At 35.0% G+C, this 21,247-nt stretch overlaps 4 protein-coding genes and 1 non-coding gene across 19 annotated transcripts; 3 read left to right on the top strand and 2 right to left on the bottom strand.

Annotated features, from left to right (window-relative positions):
* The first annotated feature begins 4,076 nt into the window (after positions 1-4,076).
* LOC133675818 (non-specific phospholipase C6-like) lies at positions 4,077-6,354 on the top strand. Its single transcript, XM_062097313.1, has 3 exons — positions 4,077-5,440; positions 5,611-5,787; positions 5,939-6,354. The coding sequence occupies exons 1-3, from the start codon at positions 4,363-4,365 to the stop codon at positions 6,235-6,237; spliced, it is 1,554 nt and encodes a 517-aa protein (XP_061953297.1). The 5' UTR covers positions 4,077-4,362; the 3' UTR covers positions 6,238-6,354.
* A 420-nt stretch (positions 6,355-6,774) lies between these two features.
* Positions 6,775-9,541, bottom strand: LOC133675820 (mediator of RNA polymerase II transcription subunit 30-like). Of its 14 annotated transcripts, XR_009835513.1 has the most exons (6): positions 8,917-9,541; positions 8,345-8,425; positions 7,932-8,095; positions 7,396-7,466; positions 7,188-7,305; positions 6,775-7,105 (listed from the first exon to the last, which is right to left on the bottom strand). XR_009835513.1 is itself a non-coding variant. In XM_062097315.1 (3 exons), exons 1-3 carry the CDS (start codon positions 9,313-9,315, stop codon positions 7,997-7,999), a joined length of 579 nt encoding a protein of 192 aa, XP_061953299.1. In that variant the 5' UTR covers positions 9,316-9,540; the 3' UTR covers positions 6,775-7,996. The 14 variants fall into 14 exon arrangements, 1 of the variants encoding a protein (XP_061953299.1); XR_009835509.1 differs by having other exon boundaries at positions 7,188-7,466; XR_009835516.1 differs by having other exon boundaries at positions 6,775-7,290.
* TRNAS-UGA (transfer RNA serine (anticodon UGA)) lies at positions 9,497-9,578 on the bottom strand. The gene has a single exon. It is a non-coding gene; the product is annotated as a tRNA-Ser (tRNA).
* An 82-nt stretch (positions 9,579-9,660) lies between these two features.
* On the top strand, positions 9,661-11,000 carry LOC133675819 (thylakoid lumenal 17.9 kDa protein, chloroplastic). The gene is made up of 4 exons (XM_062097314.1): positions 9,661-9,966; positions 10,110-10,224; positions 10,306-10,375; positions 10,639-11,000. Exons 1-4 carry the CDS (start codon positions 9,680-9,682, stop codon positions 10,857-10,859), a joined length of 693 nt encoding a protein of 230 aa, XP_061953298.1. The 5' UTR covers positions 9,661-9,679; the 3' UTR covers positions 10,860-11,000.
* A 3,456-nt stretch (positions 11,001-14,456) lies between these two features.
* Positions 14,457-18,528, top strand: LOC133675518 (uncharacterized). 2 transcript variants are annotated; one of them, XM_062096925.1, is made up of 2 exons: positions 14,457-14,619; positions 15,565-18,528. In XM_062096925.1, exon 2 carries the CDS (start codon positions 15,655-15,657, stop codon positions 17,959-17,961), a length of 2,307 nt encoding a protein of 768 aa, XP_061952909.1. In that variant the 5' UTR covers positions 14,457-14,619; positions 15,565-15,654; the 3' UTR covers positions 17,962-18,528. The 2 variants fall into 2 exon arrangements, with proteins under 2 accessions (XP_061952909.1, XP_061952908.1); XM_062096924.1 differs by having other exon boundaries at positions 15,556-18,528.
* Positions 18,529-21,247: the final 2,719 nt, after the last annotated feature.

Genomic DNA, 21,247 nt, shown 5'->3' with positions numbered 1-21,247 from the left:
AGGAGAGTGGAGAAGGTTTTGTATTAAGAAGAAGTCCCTCCTTGAAAGGATAGCATATAGTTCCTCTAATGATCTCGAGCAAGAAGAAGCATCTGATGGTGCTGGAGATATTTTGACTAATATGGAAGGAGTTAAAGAAGTAATGCAGAAATTTGACATCATAAGTGGAAGTAATGATGAAAGTTACCTACTCAAGAAACGAAAAGGTGATGTGTATTTGATGAATGAAGATGAGAAAGATCAAAATCAACTAAAAAGAGTCTCATGGAATGGTTAAGGGGATATGTTGAGTTAGATGAAGATTGGAAGACTGTTGAAGAAACATTTAAATGCAGACTGATGTGCAAGGGCCTGAACTGTGACTTTTCCATGCAAGTGTTTGGTGTTGTACCTGAGACACCATGCCTTGTGGGAAGGAAAGAGAAGGTGGAAAAAGTAGGAGAAAAAGTGACCGTCAGGAATTGTATCTTTCTGCAGTGCTTCCTGTTCAGGTGTTCTTAATTATGATATGAGCTACGAATTCAATTGGAAAATCCATTTTCATGTACCCTGCTGGCTCCAAGACGCATTTAAATCGTTGGCAATAACAGCCCTGGCAGTCAGTCCTCAAGGTAAATGAGTGTAGTAGCTTTGTAACAGTTTCGTAGCAGGGGTACGTCCAAGGTATCAGAAAAAACTAGATAGTAAGGCCTGAAGCTGCACAAAACCACATTTTGCACCATACAGTGAAGAAACACTCCCAAAGAAATCAACAACGGCCGACAAAGATCAAACTCTGATTTCGCAGCTGAATCTTTGCAACGCAATCAGGAAACATATCCACAATACAATTAAGAGGAGGAATGTGATGCCGCAACGCAACTAGATTTCAAGCGAAAAAGTAATCGAGCAGCGCTTATATGTATAAAAAGAAAGCTGGAAAATGTCATATTGCCTCTCTGCATTAGTTTGAGTAAAAAACGTGCGACAATATTGTTGTCTTTCTACTCTCTGCTTTAGTTTCTGGCAGAAAACTTTGATAAAATCCTTGTTGAAACCCCTCCCTGCCTTCTGTATGGAATAGAGACTCTGGATGAAAAATCCAAAGTAAACTATTCACAGGAGCTTCGAAACAAATTTGGAAAGATGGACAGTAGATTTTAAGGATCTAAGTGCTTCAAATTAGGTAAAGCAGGAACGGAGATATTCTTCAATTTTCTATGAGTACCCGTGGGTTTAGGCCCCACGCCTGATCCCAGAGGTCAAGTGCTCCTCTGTCGCCTGTGGACCCAGGCACGCTCCTGTCACCTCTCGGGTCCAGTCCCTTTTCCTTTTTTACTTCTTATTTCACTCACGGAGATTCTTCTTTTTTCTCGTTTTTATTTATATTATCATCTGGAAAATAAAATTAAATAAAAAATTTTAGGATAAAAAATGGATCATGACAACTACTTAGAAAAACAATACAAAGAGTCGAAAACAACTTTTTGTGAGGAGACAACTTTGATCGATGTTTTTTTTTTATTTGTTAGAAAGAAGTTTGGACACAAAACTTTTTAAATAAAAAAAAAATAGAAACTGAATTGTGGTTTAAATATAATTTTTATTTAGAATGTATCAAAATAATATATTTTTTATTTTAAAAAAATTATTTTTGATATCAGTATATCAAAATGATCTGAAAATATAAAAAAATATTAATTTAAAATAAATAATAAAATAATAAAATAATTTTTTTTAAAACACTTTTAAAACACAAAAATAAATAAGGAGTAACATATATTATTTATTTACGCGGTTATACTCTGGGGTTTTTTTGAAATAAAAGTTTTTTTAAAATTATTTTTAAAATTTTTGGATTGGTATAATATGTTAATATTAAAAATATTTTTTAAAATAAAAAAGATTTTTAAATAAAAATATTTTTTAAAAAACCGTAAAAAATCACTATAATATACTCGATCGACCCATATTCCTGAAATCTAACAATCATGAGAATGGTATTATAAATTAATTAGAATTAGTTTTGTCAGAAGAAAGTTATAAAATATTTGAATTTGAGCGCTAATTCAGCAGAGAGAGAGAGAGAGAGAGAGAGAGAGAGGGAGTAAATTGTCCTTAAAAATTGATGTTCGTGGCAGGAACAGACAAAGCACCAATCTTCATGTTTTTGACCTTTCATACCCTTCCATGTGTCTTCTTCATTGCCTCTTCCATTTCATGACGTGTCACTCACTAGTGGAAGCCCCTAAAGTTGCCACGCATAAGATTACATGCAATAGCAACACATGCTTAGCTTCTATCAGTTTCGTTTTAAAAAAACATTTTTAAAACATTTTATTAAAAAATTAATTAATAAAAACTATTTTATAGTAAGTCTTTAAACTTAATTCACTTGTCATGAAATTTATTAAATATTTACAAAAAAATTAGTTAATATAAAATTATTTTTTAGGTTAATTTTTTTTATCCAAACCGCGAGAATCCATGTGAGGTAACATTATTTAACATAAAATATTGCTATCACAAGTCTAGGTGTGTCTTTTTTAATTACAGAGTTTTTATTTACATATTTTGAATAAGATTTTTAGATTCGAGATTATAAATTTCAAGTCTGCAATGCTGTTTTAAATCAATATTTATTTGTATAGATCTTGTTTTTATAGGTATAAATTTTTCTGAAAAAATATCCTCACATGAAAGATCAATAATATATATATATATATATATATATATATATATATATTAAAAAACATTAAGTAAGTCTGAATAGATCTGTTGTTCAATTTTATTTTATAAATAAGTGATTTTCTTTTATAAATTAGAGTTTTATAATTATTTGTTAATACGATAAAAAAAACATGGTTTTGTAAAATGGAATTGTGTGTGTATATATATATATATATATATGATTTGGAAGACTTTTTATCAAGTGCCAGCTAATTAAGCAATATATATTTGATATTTTTATTTGTCATTCTCTAATTCCATCACGGGGTAATAGGCAACCTGTCAAATCTGGAGTTTATGCGGCCGGGCCAGCACAAATAAAACTACGTGCTCTCAGAAAAATACAAAATAAATAAATAAATTAAAGATACCTTCATGTTGACATTCTTTCAATTTATTAAAATACTTCCACTGCAGAAAAAAACACGAGATTTTACCATTAACAGTCTTCATTACTTGATGTATTTCCCATTCACTTACTATATTTGTGAGATTAAAGATCTTTGTTTTTTTATTTGATAATAAATGATATTTTTGTATTAACATATATTAACCGAAATTATTTTTTTAAAAAATAATTTTAAAAATCTCAGTTTTCCATGCAATGAACCCTGCTTTTTTTTTTTCTAGTTATTTACTTTCTTCATGGTGGTAAATAAAAAATGTTATTAAATTTAGTTTTTTACCTGATGGTTCAATTTGTTTTGAAAAATTAGATGGGAGTCCTTTTAGTTAAACCTTTGATCAAAACACAATCTATTTTTTAAACACCTACGGTTAGGATTATATTTAATATTATGGTGTAAAATATTTTTTACTTAAAAATATATCAAAATATTATATTTTTTAAAATTTTTATTTTTATTCTTTACATCAATAATCTAAATTATTAAACAATACTAAAAAAACCATCAATTTAATTTTTTAAAACCAAATATATTTTTAAAACGCATCTAAATATATGACAATCAATCTTTTAATAAATTTGATAAAAACCGCCCTAGATCTCTGCCTAGAATTGTGGTCAGAGATTGGGCAAAAACAAATTTTATTTAAAATTAATTTGTTTATTATTTTTATATGATATTAAAAATAGATAAATAAAATTTTAAAAATATTATTTTTATATATATTTTTTAAAAATATTTTAAAAAACAATCATTTTTTAAATAATTTATTTATCTAGCAAGATATAATCAAATCACAGAAAACTGAATCTGCTAAAGATCTGGGTACATTTGACCAAGTTTACTGAAATCTAACTAGAATTACGAAAGCGATCAGTATATTAAACACACAAAATGTCATTTTCCCTTTATTTCCACCACCACCTCCCTTATAAAAAGCAAAAGCGTAGGAAGAACAAAATAAAAAAAAAACAGAGAAGCTTCTTTATTCTCTCTGTGGCCAAAACTAGTACAGTGAAAACTCCTCCATCTCATTCTGACTCTATAATATCCACTCAAGCAATAACTGTATAAGATACCAAATCTAATTTACTTCACACCGGCAATCAATAGACAATAGAGGTTCTGTTTGAGTTCTTTTATTTGATTGTAAAGACAAGAAAGCAGATAAGCTCACAGGCCAAAACTATAGCAAACCCACTTTTGCCAAGAGGGTTATCTCCTGGCAAGAGAAAAAAAAACAAGAATGGGAAGATTCAGAACTAAGCCACCTTCATTTCCCTCCATTTTCTTGCTGTTTCTTACACTTTCATGTGTTTCTACGACCCAACAACCAAGCCCCATCAAGACCATTGTGGTTTTGGTGATGGAAAACAGATCTTTTGATCATATGATTGGTTGGATGAAGAAATCTATTAATCCAGCAATCAATGGTGTCTCTGGAACAGAATGCAATCCTGTATCGACCAAGAATCCAGGCCCACAATCCATTTGTTTCTCAGATGATGCTGAGTTTGTGGATCCAGATCCTGGACACTCTTTTGAAGCTGTGGAGCAACAGGTATTTGGCAATAGCTCTTTTCCTTCAATGAGTGGTTTTGTTGAACAAGCTCTCTCCGTGTCACAAAACCTCTCTGAAACTGTCATGAAGGGCTTTAGGCCTGAATCTGTGCCAGTTTACGCCACACTTGTAAGGGAATTTGCAGTCTTTGATAGGTGGTTTTCTTCAATCCCTGGTCCAACACAACCCAATAGGCTGTTTGTGTATTCTGCTACTTCTCATGGCTCAACAAGCCATGTTAAGAAGCAATTGGCTATAGGATATCCTCAGAAGACAATTTTTGATTCACTTCATGAGAACGGTAAGGACTTTGGAATTTACTTCCAAAACATTCCAACAACTTTTTTCTTTAGGAACATGAGGAAATTGAAGTATATTTTTAAGTTTCATCTGTTTGATTTCAAGTTCAAGAAAGACGCTAGAGATGGGAAGCTGCCAAGCTTAACTGTGATTGAACCAAGGTATTTTGATATTAAAGGATTGCCTGCAAATGATGATCACCCATCTCACGATGTTGCTAATGGTCAAAACCTGGTTAAGGAGGTTTATGAGACATTGAGAGCTAGTCCCCAATGGAATGAGACCCTTTTGGTCATTACATACGATGAACATGGGGGGTTTTATGACCATGTCGAGACTCCTTATGTCAATGTTCCCAGCCCAGATGGGAACACCGGCCCTGCCCCATCTTTTTTCAAGTTCGATAGGCTTGGAGTTCGTGTGCCGACAATTATGGTCTCTCCTTGGATCAAGAAAGGCACTGGTAAGCTTAATTTTTTATCTTTCATGTGAACTTTGGCTGGTACCTAATGTCATTAGATACTTTGTTCTTGAACACTTTGACTTTTGGAGCATGGACGTTATGTTCTGTTGTTTCACACTCCCTCTTTCATTTTCTGCTGTGTTGATATCATTATTTGTTTCTTTTTTCAGTGATAAGTAGCCCAAATGGGCCTGCTCCAAGCTCAGAGTTCGAGCACTCTTCAATTCCTGCGACCATAAAGAAAATGTTCAACCTCTCCTCAAACTTCTTGACACACAGAGATGCATGGGCCGGCACATTTGAAGGAGTTGTTGGGGAGTTAACCTCTCCCAGAACTGACTGCCCAGGTAAGAGTCTTATCAATGCACAATTAGGCATAATGACTCAGATTTAATTAGTGATAGATTGTTAATTTCTTTAATTTTGTGTAGTGATAAATCATAAGGTGGAGATAGATTGTTTTCTTTTTTTAAGTTCTCCTTTCCAAATTCATTGCAGTGACCATGCCAGATGTAGCACCTCTGAGAACAACAGAAGCAAAAGAAGATAGTTCATTATCCGAATTCCAGAGCGAGGTAGTTCAACTAGCTGCTGTTCTTAACGGTGACCACTTCTTGAGCAGCTTCCCAGATGAGATAAGCAAGAAAATGAACGTAAAAGAAGCTCTAGATTATGTTGAAGGTTCTGTTACAAGGTTCATTAGAGCTAGCAAAGAGGCTATCAATTTAGGAGCAGATGAATCTGCCATTGTAGATATGAGATCGTCGCTCACTACTAGATCTTCAGTTCACAATTAGTTGTTAATCTTCTGGGGGGTTTCCCTCTATTTATCTGTTCAAAACTGTGTGTAGCTTCATTTGTCATTCAATTGGTGAAAGTAGAGTGCAATAAAGCAGAAGGAAAGTTCTCCTGCAGGACGATTTTGTTTACCTTGGATCGTTTGAAGCAAACAGTCTAGCGAAGCACAAGCCTCGAGTCATTCGTCATGAAGGGCCAGACAGGCTACTTGTGTTCATAAATAAGCACGCCTCCAGTAATACTTGCCTATGAAAAAAAATTTCAGATACAGAAGCACGCAATTTGTGGTGTTCATTAAGCTCTCAAAATGACATTCTTCCATTCTTTCATTAGTTCCGGCAGGGAGATGCTGTCATAAATTTATTCCAAAAATCACATCAACTCAACAACCCATTAAAGTGATCTCACAAACAGGGGAAAACCCTTCTTTTTTTCTTCCATATAGAATGAATCATCACCGTGGGATAAGCGCAGTAGTAAATGGAAAATAAATATACGTGATGAATGTCAACTCAGCTTGCAGTCTGAGCGCAATCTTTAACCAAACACGACCTCCTTTATTTTTTACCCAAAATTTGGTTGGCATTCAATATCAATACAGATGCAAAGATCAGTCCCACATTTAAATGCAGAAGGGACCTCGTTCTGTTTGGTCTGTACTGACGGTAGCTAGCAGACAAGGATAGGCAAACATGACGAATCAAATTTTCTGCGAGAAAAAGGATTGCAAGGCCACAATACACGGCCTTCCTGTCCTACACGCAGGACATGTGGATGTTCTTCAACATCAGTTGCTTATAAGAGAATCAACATTTTCTGCTAAAAAGGTCCATCAACGATTTCTCTTTAAATTTGCCATCAATGACGCTGCCAAAGAAACTTGAAACTATTGTAAGGTGTTTGCTCAAACAGTGCAATAAACAGGCTTTTACAGAGAATTTAAATTTACCTGTATATGCCCTCCAGTTTCTAGTGAGGTCACCTTGCCTTGATACAATGTTTGACCTGATTACGTAACATGGCTCTGTTACAGACTTAGTTGGATGAGAAACCTGGCATTAAATGACCTCCAACGGATAAAACTATAGGTAAGAAACCTAACATTAAATGACCCCCAAAGGGTAAAACAATAGGTAAGAAACCTAACATTAAATTACCTCCAAAAGGTAAAACTTTGGGTAAGGAGAGAGCAGGCTACCACAAGCATATGCACAGGAGACCCTTGCGTCTGTTAACAAAGCATTACAGCTAGAGTGTGCTTTCAAAAAAAGCAACTTCAAATTAACTTCTTGGTAATCTGATTTAAAACATGTTGGGGATAGTATTTTATTTATATTGTAAGGCCACTATGTGGAGGAATTAAATTGTTTATTTCATGAGATGCAGCTACAATTTCCTAAGGGGTTCAAAGCGAACAAAAATCAGACATTACAAATTAAAAGTAACAATGTCTGAAATCACTTCATGTAGTGATCAAACAGGGAATGTCATTGCGTATGAAAAAACAATCAAAGTTGCTTGTACCAGAAATTTCCGTCAAGATATACAACCCATGCTCTCTTGTTCAAAATCTCTTTGGTTTTACTAAATTCTGCTAACCCAGAATCGCCTTCTTACTATCTAGCTCTAGAGATCTAAAGTTAATGTATATCAGTGTCGCAAAGAAAGAAAATGTCAAGATAGACACCGTCACCTCACAAAGACTCAGTCCTTTATTCTCAGGCATCCCCTTTCAAAATAATGATTTCTGAACGAACTTCAGACAGAACAAGGAGTCTGCCATGTAGATATGTCAGTAATGATCTCTCGTAATTGATCTATGAGTAGCTTGACATATGTGTTCTTCTTTGCAAGTTCCTGTGATGAAAACAATTCAAGTTCAGAGCTAATTCATGCAGATATTAGGGGGAAAACACGCACACAGAACTTCAAAGAAGCTCAGAAACCATTATAACTATATGAGATAAATTGCGTTTTTTAGTAATCCAAAGAATCAGCCCAGTGCCATACAGCTGTACTATTGGAGCCATTATAAGACAGGAAAGTAACTGCATAACCTCAACAAAACTATTACCCCATATGACTTCACAATTCACCGCAAATTACCTTTCTTAGGCTGGAGGCTCGCTCTTCCAACTTCTTAATCTCAGCTTCATCTGCTGGAGAACTCGTTTCAAAAGGTTTTGCCTATTTTGGAAGATGAAAGAACCACACACTATTAGCTTGATAACCAAATCACAGACAATTTTTCCCAATTTGAAGCCATAAAGATTTCCAGTTAACCCAAAAAAAATCATAGTCTAGATCACTAACTTATCAAGTATTGAAGCTTAAACATTTCTAACAGCTAGTTCCACTTGACTCCCAACTTATTATATACATCAGATTGACAATTTGAGACTAAATAACAAAATTCCAATCAAAACACAAAAATGTCTCAAAATTTTAGGCTAAAAACTGTTCCTTTTTAATCAATTACAATCCAGTATTCCCCCAAATTCTATCTTAATACATCATAATAACATTTTGCAACTAATTAGAGCAACATTTAATCAATACACACACAAAAAAAACCCTTCAAATGTTAGAATAGAAACGCCCCTTTTAATCAAGCACTATCTAAGCAAGAAAATCACCAAAAAAAGAAAACTAGGGTTAGGGTTTCTAAGAAAATAAACCTTGTGAGAATTAGGAATTGCCGCAAGAACATCACGAAGAGCAGCAACCGAATTCTTATACCGAAACCGAGCTTCATCAAGAGCTCCATTACCCACACCACCACCATTCAACTCATGAGTGGAATCAGATACAGCAGCATTAGCATCACCATTGACAGTAATGACGACGGCACCGTTTAGGGCATTTTTAGAAGTAATGGGTGAAGTCACAGCAGTCGTAGCAGTGGAGGTGGTGGACCATAAAGTGGGGTTGCAAAGCTCATCGTTCATAGAAGAAAGGATTTGGTAACCAGCTTGGATTGTTTCTTCTAGATGTTTTTGGCCTTCTATTGCTAGTTCTTGTGTTGTTTTTGAGTGTTGTGGTGTTGCTGGTGAAATGGAATTTGAATTATATTCCATTTTCCGTTTGTTCGAGGAAAAAAACAGAGAGATCTTTTTTCTTTTTGTCTATCGTTTTTTCTTAGAAACCAAACATGGGGTTTGAGAGATTAAATTTTTTTTTGGAACAAAACCCTATACAAATAAAAATCATCTCTCTCTCTCTCTGCTTTCTATTTTGTCAGAAAGAAAATTGGTAAAACGTCGACAGCAGGGTTCGAACCTGCGCGGGCGAAGCCCAACAGATTTCAAGTCTGTCTCCTTAACCACTCGGACATATCGACGATTGCTGTTCATGTTGCGGGAATGTTAAAATATATAAGAGTCCAACCATGACATGCAAAATTTCCCTTAGTTTGTTGGTCTTTTGTGTCAAGAGGACAGCATGAAATGCTGGAAAAAGGAAAGGATAACAAACGTAACGAGGATGAGCTTGATTGGGCATGTTCTTCCTCCACATCTTTCAACCTCCAAAATCACTAACTTTACTTCACAAAATGTTACTCCAAAACCCATTCTCTTCACCAATCTCTTCTCGTTAGCCCTCACTGTTACCTTAAATTCTCCATTGCCTTCCTTGGCTATCCCTTCTCTTAACTCTCAGCCTCCCCTTCTCTCTCCTACAACCCCATTTTCTCAGTCCAAGAACTTGCAGATTGGGCTAGAAAATGGGTATGTTAATCAGACTTCATGTGTTCTTCAAAGGGTTCTTTTTTGTTCCCACTTTCTGGGATTAAATGTGGGTGGTTTGGTTTGTATGGCTTTGTTGTTTTGAATCGAAACTTTTGACTCTGTGCAATTTTCTGTTGTTGCAGGAAAATTAGGCCTTGCCCGTCAACAAACCCAGGTTGTGTTTCAACGAATCCGCAATCTTCATCATTTTCATTCCCATGGAGGATTCCTGAGAATGATACAGAGAATGCAATTCAGGTTTTAAAGTTGAAATACATGTTTACTTATCTTCCATTGTGCTAAATTATCCCTAATTTGGTTTACAATTAACTATTGCAGAAGTTAGAGGAAGCAATCCTGAAAACGCAGAGAAATGCCAAGATTCAAGTCATTGAAGATACCCCAAATGGTATTTCGACTAAACTGAATTTGTAAACTGGTAAATCTACAGTCTACACCACATGTATGCAGCCATACCATGTAACAACTTCTGAAAGACACTGAACACTATGACCTATGGATTATTTGGAAGAAGAAGAAGACACAAGAGATACAAAAACAAGTTTAGGACTTTAATATACTTCGTTGTGCATTTTAGATGTGATTGTGATAATAGATGCATTGATTGATGCTCATTTTAGTTTCTATGAGTCATTTCTTTGGTCCTTTCAGGGAAATATTTACAAGCTGAGGTTGATGGAGGGTTTGATCCGGATGTCCTTGAGTTTTTGGTAAGAGGAGATGTAGTTGCGTATAGGACCATGGCCACAAAAGTAACCTATGTCTACCCTTTCACAACAGCATTTGGGGATTCAAAAGGACAAGAAGAAAGAATGAAGAAAATCTTGAACGAATTAGGCTGGTATGCTCCAAGTTTTGATTCCATGGATTAGATTTATGTTATATTTTCTGTGAAACAACATAATTAAATTTAGCCATTTTAATTACACAATATTCATTCAGATGTTTTGTTGTTATTGACCTGATATTTTATTGCAAAAGACACAAGTCTCGGCTAGTAGAGACTGCAGTTTTGAGTGTGCTTCATCAATTTGTGGATGTTGTCAGGGATATCAGTGAAAACCTTCATCTAGTGGTTTTCGCTGGCTCTGACTAATCATTAGTTACTAATAAGGATTTGAGTCCATCAACTTTCAGACTTGTTTAAGCACTTGATATTAGAAATTTTTGTTTGGGGAGTCTGTTCTGATCATAAAAATTACTGTCTTAAATTATCTTGAAGACCATGATGATGGAAAACATTTTGGGCCAACATTTGCGTAACTCGTAATAATACCTTCTCAAATTCATAATTTAGATTAGATGCAAGATAAGATGACTACATAAGTGGGAAAGGCATCTAAGGTGATGTATCATACATTCATAACATGCAACCATCTTGCCGCTCATTTCTAGCTGAAAGGGGGAAAAGAAGAAGCGAAAACCCACTTTCAAGTGTTGTTAGAACTCCATTTCAGAATGAGTGACAAATCAAAAGCACCTCCATGTAGCTTTCATTAGAAATAAGATTTGAACTTATATAGGTGAAAGAAAAAGTTCATGATGAGGGTGAAATAGATGAAAGATCATTTGGTATGCAGTTGCACTTGCAATCCATTATGCAGAATGTAGGTGAAATAACATGTTCAGAAAGGATATGAAAATGGTAAGATCATTTCTTACTAGAAACGACACATGCCACAACTAAAGTTCAGGCAAACTTGGTAAAGATCATTTCTTGCTTGAGTGCTGTAAAGCATATCCATTGTCCTGTGTAAGTTACAAAGATTTTGCTTGAAGCTTGTGTGAGTTTTTATGACATCCTTGTGTTTCAGACTCAATATTATCATTATTTGTTATGTTCATTTTATAAAGGTTGATTTTCTAATAATGGCTTGGCTTAGCAATGAGTTTGCTGTTGCATTTTTTACAGAGTATATTATTTACTTGATTTGGAAGTTCTAACTTTGTTTTAAGTTTATTTTCCATGTTTTGTTTTAGGTGGAAAATGACTAGGGTGAAGAAACTAGACATGATTAATCACCAATTTATTGGTTTTATTTTTTTGAATTACTGATTAATTACTATCATGTCTACATTTAGAAGGATGAGGAAATGAGGGAAATGAACATCAGGAAAATTTCTACAGTATTGCTTCGATAAATGTGAGAAGTTGCGAATGGCTATATTTTTTGAAAGCATGAGCCTAAAAGCTCAACTGGGTCACCATTAGAAGTGAACTTCATTATCATATAACTGCGCAAGGAGGACAATTGTCACTGTCACCTTTGGATTTTCTCATGTTCAATGATAGTGATGCTTATATGAAGTATGAACAAGTTATATACCTAAAATCTGGTTATCAAATATCCGCTCTTGACCAAACATATAAATTGCTTGCGCATCATTCTCAATGGCTAAAATCTTTTCAGGACTGCAAAGTGGTCAATGCTTGATAATTTCATGGAAAGTGATGGATATATGGTAATGCACTTGTATCTTCACTTATCTAACTGTCTAGCAGGTGATGAAATTTGTTGAAAGAAAGTGGGAAATTATTTGTTCAATGATTATAAGGACTTGTATGGCCTGTGCCTTGGAGGTTAAAAATTTGATGAAATTTGTTGTAAAACAAGCAGAAGGCAATGCCTACAAACCCTTTTCTTGGAGGTTAAAAATTGGACTTGTCAACTGCAACTTCCAAGGCGTTCATGCTTGTCAAACTAACCAAATATGAGCAAAAATTTATAATGTTGGTGGGCCAACTCGACAGAATTTATCAGACAGAAGGAAAAACATTTTTTTTCTGGAAAAACTTGCTTATCAGGACAGGAAGATCTGCTCTCTTCACTCGTTAATAATTCCAAATTCTGAAAATAAGCTCGCAAGTTGCATGACAGAGATCTACTGTCACCTTTGCATGAAGGTTTTGCATTAAAATCCATTAATGTTTAGCCTCATGTTCCAAATTATATGTTTCTATACACATTATGTGAATTGGATGTATGTAACCAGTGTTTTGTCTTTCAAGTTAGGGAAGTGGAGTGACTGTTCAGATCTTCAATGGTGAACGAATGAACCATTCCATCAAAAAACAACTATGCACTCTCTTGTATCTCTTTCCAGTTTCCCCCACAACCTCTATAGTTTCCTTGATGGGAAGAAAACCACGGTTGATGAAGATTAGTATTAAAAGCTGCTTTCCCTTGTGCCTGTTTATGGCTAACATCACATCAAATTATCATCCTAACGTCTTTTTTTTTTGTGGGGTTTAATTTCCGATTCCTTTCATGCTGGACTTGCCTGAAGAACAACGTGTCTGATCTCAGCAGCAAATAATGTCTTCTCAATAAGCTCAATCACTTTGTCAAGCAGTAGAAAACAGAAGAAGACAGCTCTGATTGAGTATAAGTTGGTTTTTTCATACCATAAAAAGTTGTAAAGATACCACTCCCTAATGAAATTCTCTTCTCGTGAAATGCAAAGCCTATAATCTGTGACCGAGTAAACTGCACCTGAGTTGAACTGCTATCTTTCATGTATATCTTGTTTTGCCCAAGGACTAACATAGAAAATGCCAAAAATTGCTGGATTGTAATTTCCTAAACGAATATAAGAAAAATGGCAAGGCACTTACGATATACAGATTGAACCTCGCGACTCTTCTCACCCCGACAAGGTAAGTCCAACCAAGTGCTAAACTAGCAGCATTATCCTTCATTCCAGACAATTACAGTCGTATCTAGGATTGGACTCTCATTGTTGAGCAAAATCTTATCTGTATTAGCAATGAAATGATGGATAAATACAAGCCTTGAACGCAAAATTACCAAGCCAATCCATCTATCACATTGTGCTTGAACACATGAAATTCCCAATATGAAGGAAATTACAACGCGAACATTAACAAGAAAATCTGAGACTGGGATCCTTGAAACTTGCCATTTAAGCAAAGCATAGCTACCATGTTCGGATGAGTACTTGGTGAATCGAAAATGCTCATATGGTTAAGCAAATCTATGCTAAATTTATTACCTCGGATATCACTCAAAGAGCATTTTGATGTTCTGGGATTTGGTACAATAAATTATAAATCGAGGATGAAAAAAGAAAGCTCCATTGTTCAATTTAATTAAAGAAATTCAATATTTCTGCATGTAAATTATGCCTTCTTCTAATTTCTGAACCAGGCAGATATCATGTTAGACAAAATTAAAAAAAAAACAAAAAAACAAATTGAAAATAGACATGTAATATAGAAAAGAAAAATGTTACGCATAAAATTTACACCATTTTTTTTATTTTTCTGTCATGGACACTAGAATAATTTGTTTTCCATATTTAGCTAACTGTCAATACTGTTTACCAGAGTTAAAAACAAACCATGGTCAGGGTTTAACCATGCACAAAACATTCCATTTTTTTTTGCATATAAATAATAGAAAATCCACTCTACTTTTTCATAAAAAAAATATATATATTAATATACACAAGTAGAATTTCATTTTATTTGAGAATTCTAAATTCTCATAGCTTCCCCCAAAAAAAAAAAAAAAACCCTCCTTTTAGTTTTATTTGATCCAGGGGCCAAAATCAACAATTTTGCAGCTAAGTCATCAATGGGGTCTCTTTGATTCAAGTTTCTGATAACGGGTAATTTTTATTTTTCTCTGCTTTTGATATTTTTTTTTACATGTTTTGCTTACATTATGCTTTTGCACTTACATTATGCTTTATTTGGGATTGCTTTGCTAGTTTATAACGTGTTTTAATAATATGTGGGTTTCTAGTGAGAATTTAACTTTGAACGTGAGTTACTTCTTGTTGTTAGAATTTACGTACCTCATTGTGTGTTAAATATTGGGTATGTTTTGTTTTTGGTAAATTCATGTCAATCTGTGAAGCGAATAGTTTTTGCTTGCCTTGATTTTAGTTGAATACTTGTGTTTGTGTTCAGCTATGGATTGAGGGTTGTGTTGTTTTGAAGAAACTTGAGTTTCTGAGAGAGTTGTTTGAATGGGATACTTGTTGACACCTTGAGTTTTGTTCTCTCATTTCTTGTTGTTTCTTAGAGATCAAGCAGATTGTTGGTATTTTTTTGTTTGATCTCCCACCTGTTGATTTGTTTCATGGTCCTACCATAATTGAGAATTGTTCATGGCGTTGTGATTATACATTTTTGGAATGATGTGTTTTCGAATCCGTTTTGCTTATCTTGGAAGTGCGTTGATGTTTTCCGGTAATTCCATGGGATCATTTATAGAAGTTAAGATCAACAGATGTTAAATTAATGTAACTGATGGATCACAAGAAGCAATCATTTGTTATTCTGTATTTTTCATTGTGGTCTTTATTAATCATGGCCGTGTTGTTCGGCGTGAATCTCGGTCATTATTTTTCTTCTTTTCAGATAGATTCCTAGTTTTGGATTCATTTTTGATGCATCAGGACTTGCCATTTGAAGGCAGCACCCTGATGATGCATGTGGGGAATTCAGACTTTTTTTTCCCTTCTTTACAGGGATAGTTTCCTTTTTTTTTTTGTATCATTTTTGCCAAATTGAAGGCAGTTTCTTGATGATGCATGTAGGAACTTCAGGTTTTGGATTTGATATTTGTGATTAAGATATCAACAACATTGCATTGGCTTGTACTTACAAAGGACAGCCAACAGTGTGACCGGTTGAAAATGGAATGTAATAAAGAGGAGGCATTTAGAGTTAAAGAGATTGCAGAGAAGAAGTTTGCAGAGAGGGACATTGCCGGGGCAAGAAGATTTGCACTGAAGGCTCAAAAACTGTATCCTGCACTTGATGGTCTTCCACAACTTTTAGCAACTCTTGATGTGCACATGGCTGCTGATAACAGAACAAATGGAGAAGTGGACTGGTACAGAGTCCTTGATGTTGAACCGTCAGCAAGTGAGGACACAATCCGTAGACATTACAGGAAACTGGCTCTCATTCTGCATCCTGATAAAAATAAAGCAGTTGGAGCACATGGGGCATTTAATATTATATCTGAAGCCTGGAATCTGTTGTCCGATAAAGCCAAGAGAATCGCCTATGACCAGAAGCGGAATGTAACAGATATGGATCAAAAAGTTCCACATTGGAAATCATCAGTGCCAACTGGTCATGATAACAATTACAATGCACGGAGCCAGAAGAATGCTATGCGCCCGAAGCCTGCGCCCCCTCCCCTGTTTTCCAAACGCAATACCTTTTGGACAATCTGCAATGCATGTAAAACACAATTTGAGTACCTTAGAACTTATCTCAACCACAGCCTTCTTTGTCAGAACTGTCATCGGTCCTTCTTGGGTGTTGAGACGCCTCCCCCATCCATGGATGGAAATGGCCCATCCCCTATATGGACTTCTTACAGCCAAGAACATAATTCTACTTGGCATGTAAGGACTGAAAATTCCACAAATATGGGACCTAAGTTTCAGTCAGGAGCATTTTCTAAAGATGGCGGTTTTGGAAGTGCACCGTCAACATTGTCAGGTGCTCAATCTAAGAAATTGAAAAGAAAGCATGAAGAGGAATTCCTTTACCGGAAAACAAAAACAGTTGCTGATGGAGCTTCTGGATTCAGTAGTTATGGTTCCAGTTCTGTACTGAAAGGAGACAAGCTGCAGAAGAGAAGGTGCATTGATGAGCAAAGGGCAAACAGTAATGGAAGAGAGACAGCAAAACAGGTGGCTAACAGAAATGGAAGAGTTGGTGAATCTGGTTCTCAAAAGAGTAGTTTAGAAGCAGGAAGGAGGAACATTTCTGGCAACCATAAAGTTAATAGCACAAGTGAGTTGTCACAAATAGAAATTCGAAAGATGTTGATGGAGAGGGCTAAGAAGGATATTTCCAAGAAGGTGAAGGAATGGAGCATTGTGGCTACTGCTCTAAAGACTTCAGAAAAGGATATCAAGAAGGAGGGAGGAAAGCAGAAGGATGGCACAAAAGCTGATGCGAAAGAATGTCCAGAGTTCCTAGATTCTAAGAGCAGAGCTCACACCACTGAGCCTTCACCAATTAATGCTAATGATGATCCAGATACAAACATCAATGATTGGCCAGTCATGAGTGTTCCAGATCCAGATTTTCATGATTTTGACAAGGATCGCACAGAGAGTTCATTTGGTGATAACCAGGTTTGGGCTGCTTATGATGATGATGATGGGATGCCTCGGTATTATGCCATGATTCACAGTGTGATATCACGGAAGCCTTTCAAAATGCGGATTAGTTGGCTTAACGCCAAAAGCAACCGTGAATTGGGCCCACTAAACTGGATTGGTTCCGGATTTTACAAGACCAGTGGAGACTTCTGGATAGGGAAGCATAAAGTCAACAAGTCTCTTAATTCTTTCTCTCACAAGGTGAGGTGGGTGAAGGGTTCAAGAGGGACTATTCAAATCTATCCTGGAAAGGGTGATATTTGGGCTGTTTATAAAAACTGGTCTCCCAATTGGAATGAGCGTACCCCGGATGAAGTCATACACAAATATGACATGATGGAAGTGCTTGAGGACTACAAAGAGGAGAGAGGAGTTGCTGTTGCTCCTCTTGTTAAAGTTGCTGGTTTCAAGACAGTGTTTCGCCAGCATCCTGACTCGAGCAAAACCAGGACAATCCCAAGGGAAGAGATGTTTAGGTTTTCTCACCAGGTTCCGTCAGTTCTGCTCACAGGTCAAGAAGGTCAAAATGCTCCCAAGGGTTGCTGGGAACTTGATCCTGCTTCTACTCCTTTGGAGCTACTTCAGGTATTATCAGAAGTTCAGCTGGATGGAATGATGGAGACTGCTGAAAAAGATAAGGAAAAATATTTATCTCGTGATATGACAAAATTTAATGAAGAGTTTGTTGAATATGTCAACACAGTCGAGGAAAAAGGTGTGGTGGGAAAGGCTGCTAGAGGAGATGTAGCTAATGCTAGGAAGAATAAGAGGAAGGAAACAAATGAAGACACGGTAATGGTGTATAAACGGAGGTGATGAAAGAAATGGGAAAAAAAGACACGAGAAGTTTCTCTGTTAGGTACTTAAAACGGAAGCACTTGACAGTTTTTTCCAAGTAGTTGAAGTAGTGTTAGAAGAAATTGAAGTGAGAGATCACTCCAAGCCATGTTGTCAGAAGACTTTCTTTTTAGAATTCCCTCGAAGTATAATGGGGAGTCATCATACAGAAATTGATTCAGCAATTCGTTCCTTTTCTATACATTGGCTGGACTGCAATTTTGTTTGAAGTTATAGGATGCCCTCAAGGCTTTATCTTAGCTTTGTTTGTTGCTTGAAGACAGTTTGGAGGGCTGAATTTACACACAGGGTAGCAGAGTTTATAGCTTGACATCCAATAGGCTAAGCTCATTTATTGCTGCTCACTGATGCTCTTAATACTGTTTTATGGATACCCTCCAAAAGAATAATTTTTTTTACAGCTAGTCAATTTTGTGTTATAGGAACTGCACCTTTTAATTCTTATACACCAGAGAAAGGCCCCAGAATCTGTTACTTCTTTGATACACAGAACATACACAACATCCCACTCTCTTCTTTCTCTTATATTCTGGTGTGTCAAGCAAATTATTTCTCATTTAGCTTATGACTCCAATCTTGCATTCTAACTGCACGCTAACCAGGGGTTTGTTTTTAATCGTTTATGATTTACCTATTCTCTCATGGAAAGATTGGCAGCATACCATTTTATTTCTCTAGTCATTACTGGTATGGTTGCAGAAGCTAAACTAGTGTTGGTGTCCCTCAAAAATCTTTTGAACTACCGGTGAGTTTCTCTTGCTCTCCCCTCACTGCATATAGCTCAAGGTCGAGCGCCCCGCTGATACATTACTGCAAGGTGTGTAGAACACAAAAAAGTGCATGCATGCGCTCCTGTTATTTAATAAATTGTAGAGGCTAATGAACAGGTGCATCTCCTGTAACCCAGCATCACCCTGCTCCTCTGTGTGCTCTCTCGCGTGATAGGGAAGGGGCATCTCAAAGGGAGCAGTTAAAAGAGGGTTTCTTTTAGAAGATGGATAGTCAAAACTGTGGAGCGTATCAAGCAACAATGAAATATGCCTTCGCCCATTTGATCAAAACAAAAAAGAAAAGCTTTTTAGAAAGATGCAAAGCATCACGTGATGATGGCACTACGTCGTATAATTGGTTAATAAGTCTGTGGAATTGACAGGGTGATAAAGGCATGGTATGTACACATTAAACTTTTATTCTATTCTTCATTCAACCTAATCGAGAACTAATCTTAGGTTATGATTTATGAAATATTCGACTTAATTCAGATTAAATAAAAAATAATTAATGTTTTAATTATTTTTAAAAAAAGGTTAAATTAGTTTTAATTGGAGCAAATAACATGGCAATATTAGGTGGATTAAGTTTAATAATAGTGTAGTTAATCATGAGTAATGTATTTTAATTGGTTAGGATTTGGATTTGCTTCATAAAAATTACCAGTTCGAGTTCCACAAACCTTAAGATTACTGGAAGTTTACATAATCGTTAACTTCATGACCCGTGAGATTAGTCAAGATACGCGTAAGCTAATCTGAACACTTATATTAATCTAAAAAAAAATAACAGTGTCGTTAGCTTTTTTTTTTAATTTTTGGCATAAAACTATAGCAAATACTTACTGATATAAGATTATGATTCATGATAGTGATGGACATTATAATTCTTTTTTTAAGCAAAGATAGAATGGCATTTCCCATTTGCACGTGCAAATATGAATAATTAATATTTTAGACTTGATACGCAGTAGTAGCAGTAGTGTTGCCATATGTCAAAGAAATGTTGCCAGCCGAGACACTTGAAAATTAACGTTTTATTTTACCAAACTTGATTGCTTCGTAAGTATAAATATATATTATTTATATATTTATTTTAAATATATTAAAAAAATTAAAAAAATATATATTATTTTGATATATTTTCAAGAAAAAAAACTTTAAAAATAATAATCATAATGATATTCTCATTACTTTTATTTATTGGAAACAAATTATTTGGCATAGCTTGAATTTCTTTTAAAAATGGTAAATAAATTATAAAATTATCATTGTTATTATTATAGTATTATTATCAAGCAGAAGACTCGTCGAGCTTTTATACTCCTTCTTTCTCTCTCTCTGTCATGCTTCATGCTATACAAAATTCTTAGTATTCTTCCATTCTCTGAATTCACAAATTGTGTAAAATTAATCCGTTTCCTTGTTTTTTTTTTTTTTTGAATCAATACTTGCTTCTTGGCTATTTCTTCAAATTAACTTGTATTTTCAAATAAAAACTCTGGATTTCTTTTGAGAATAATGGATAGAGTTTGATGGGTAGTAAAGAATTTGTCCATCCTATTTTATTTTGTTTTAGTTCTTACTTGGGTATCCTCACACTCTTTTTAAAGGGTGAAACTAGTCATGTTCGAGGTTTGTAACTGCTACTCTCAATAAGTGTTCAACTGGTCAGACTTTGAGTTTGTTCTCTAGAGATCACTAGTTCGAGTTCCACAAATCTTAGGGACATTTGAGACTTACATGGTCGTTAATTTCAGAGCCCGTGTGATTAGTCGAGATACATGCAAGTTAACCCGAACACCCATATTAATAAAAAAATAAAAATAAATAAATCTCTTAACAAATTTATTGTGCACATTCACGTATTATTATTCATTGAGCCATGGTAATGATAAATCTTCCCTTGCACCATAAAAACTTTGAATCGGCAATTGGAAGCAATTCAATTATTTTTACATGATTCATTGGTTATTATAAAAATAATTAGGATAAATTGATTTTTTTTGTATTTGTTTTCCACAATAAAATGATTGAAAAACTTTTAAAAGTAAAAAAAAATAATAATACTAAACTAGCTTATAGGGGATTATTTGTCTTTTCATTTTCTTTCGTGTAGTAAAATGATTGATATACAAACAAAAATTCTTTAAGCGATGCCCATGAACTTTTTTGTATTTTCAAAAGATTTTTTCATTATTATTAATTAAGTTGACTTGGGGTACTTTGATTATTTTAAATAAATAAATATTAATAAAAAATTAGTTGATGCGTGCATTATAGGTGTAATACGTGGATTGTTCCCATACTATTTGAATAACATATGCGATGATGTTTGGTGGTCAAATGATGGATTTTAGGACAACGTTCAAATCTTCTCCGCAGCCCTTTCATCTTTGGGCAGTACATGTGGGCAACAAATCTCTGGTGTGATCTTTTTTCTTCTTCTTTCTCTCTCCTTCTTAATTTAGACG

This window comes from Populus nigra, chromosome 16, assembly GCF_951802175.1.
Source record: "Populus nigra chromosome 16, ddPopNigr1.1, whole genome shotgun sequence".
NCBI lineage: Eukaryota > Viridiplantae > Streptophyta > Magnoliopsida > Malpighiales > Salicaceae > Populus > Populus nigra.
This window is presented reverse-complemented; position numbering and strand designations above follow the sequence as displayed.

Coding starts and splice junctions, on each gene's coding strand:
- LOC133675820 (XM_062097315.1), bottom strand. CDS start 9,315: ATGGAATATAATTCAAATTCCATTTCACCAGCAACACCACAACACTCA. Junction 8,426..8,916: donor CAATTCCTAATTCTCACAAG/GTTTATTTTCTT, acceptor CTTCCAAAATAG/GCAAAACCTTTTGAAACGAG. Junction 8,096..8,344: donor GAGCCTCCAGCCTAAGAAAG/GTAATTTGCGGT, acceptor TTTTCATCACAG/GAACTTGCAAAGAAGAACAC.
- LOC133675819 (XM_062097314.1), top strand. CDS start 9,680: ATGAAATGCTGGAAAAAGGAAAGGATAACAAACGTAACGAGGATGAGC. Junction 10,225..10,305: donor ATACAGAGAATGCAATTCAG/GTTTTAAAGTTG, acceptor TAACTATTGCAG/AAGTTAGAGGAAGCAATCCT. Junction 10,376..10,638: donor CATTGAAGATACCCCAAATG/GTATTTCGACTA, acceptor TGGTCCTTTCAG/GGAAATATTTACAAGCTGAG.
- LOC133675818 (XM_062097313.1), top strand. CDS start 4,363: ATGGGAAGATTCAGAACTAAGCCACCTTCATTTCCCTCCATTTTCTTG. Junction 5,441..5,610: donor TTGGATCAAGAAAGGCACTG/GTAAGCTTAATT, acceptor TTCTTTTTTCAG/TGATAAGTAGCCCAAATGGG. Junction 5,788..5,938: donor TCCCAGAACTGACTGCCCAG/GTAAGAGTCTTA, acceptor AATTCATTGCAG/TGACCATGCCAGATGTAGCA.
- LOC133675518 (XM_062096925.1), top strand. CDS start 15,655: ATGGAATGTAATAAAGAGGAGGCATTTAGAGTTAAAGAGATTGCAGAG.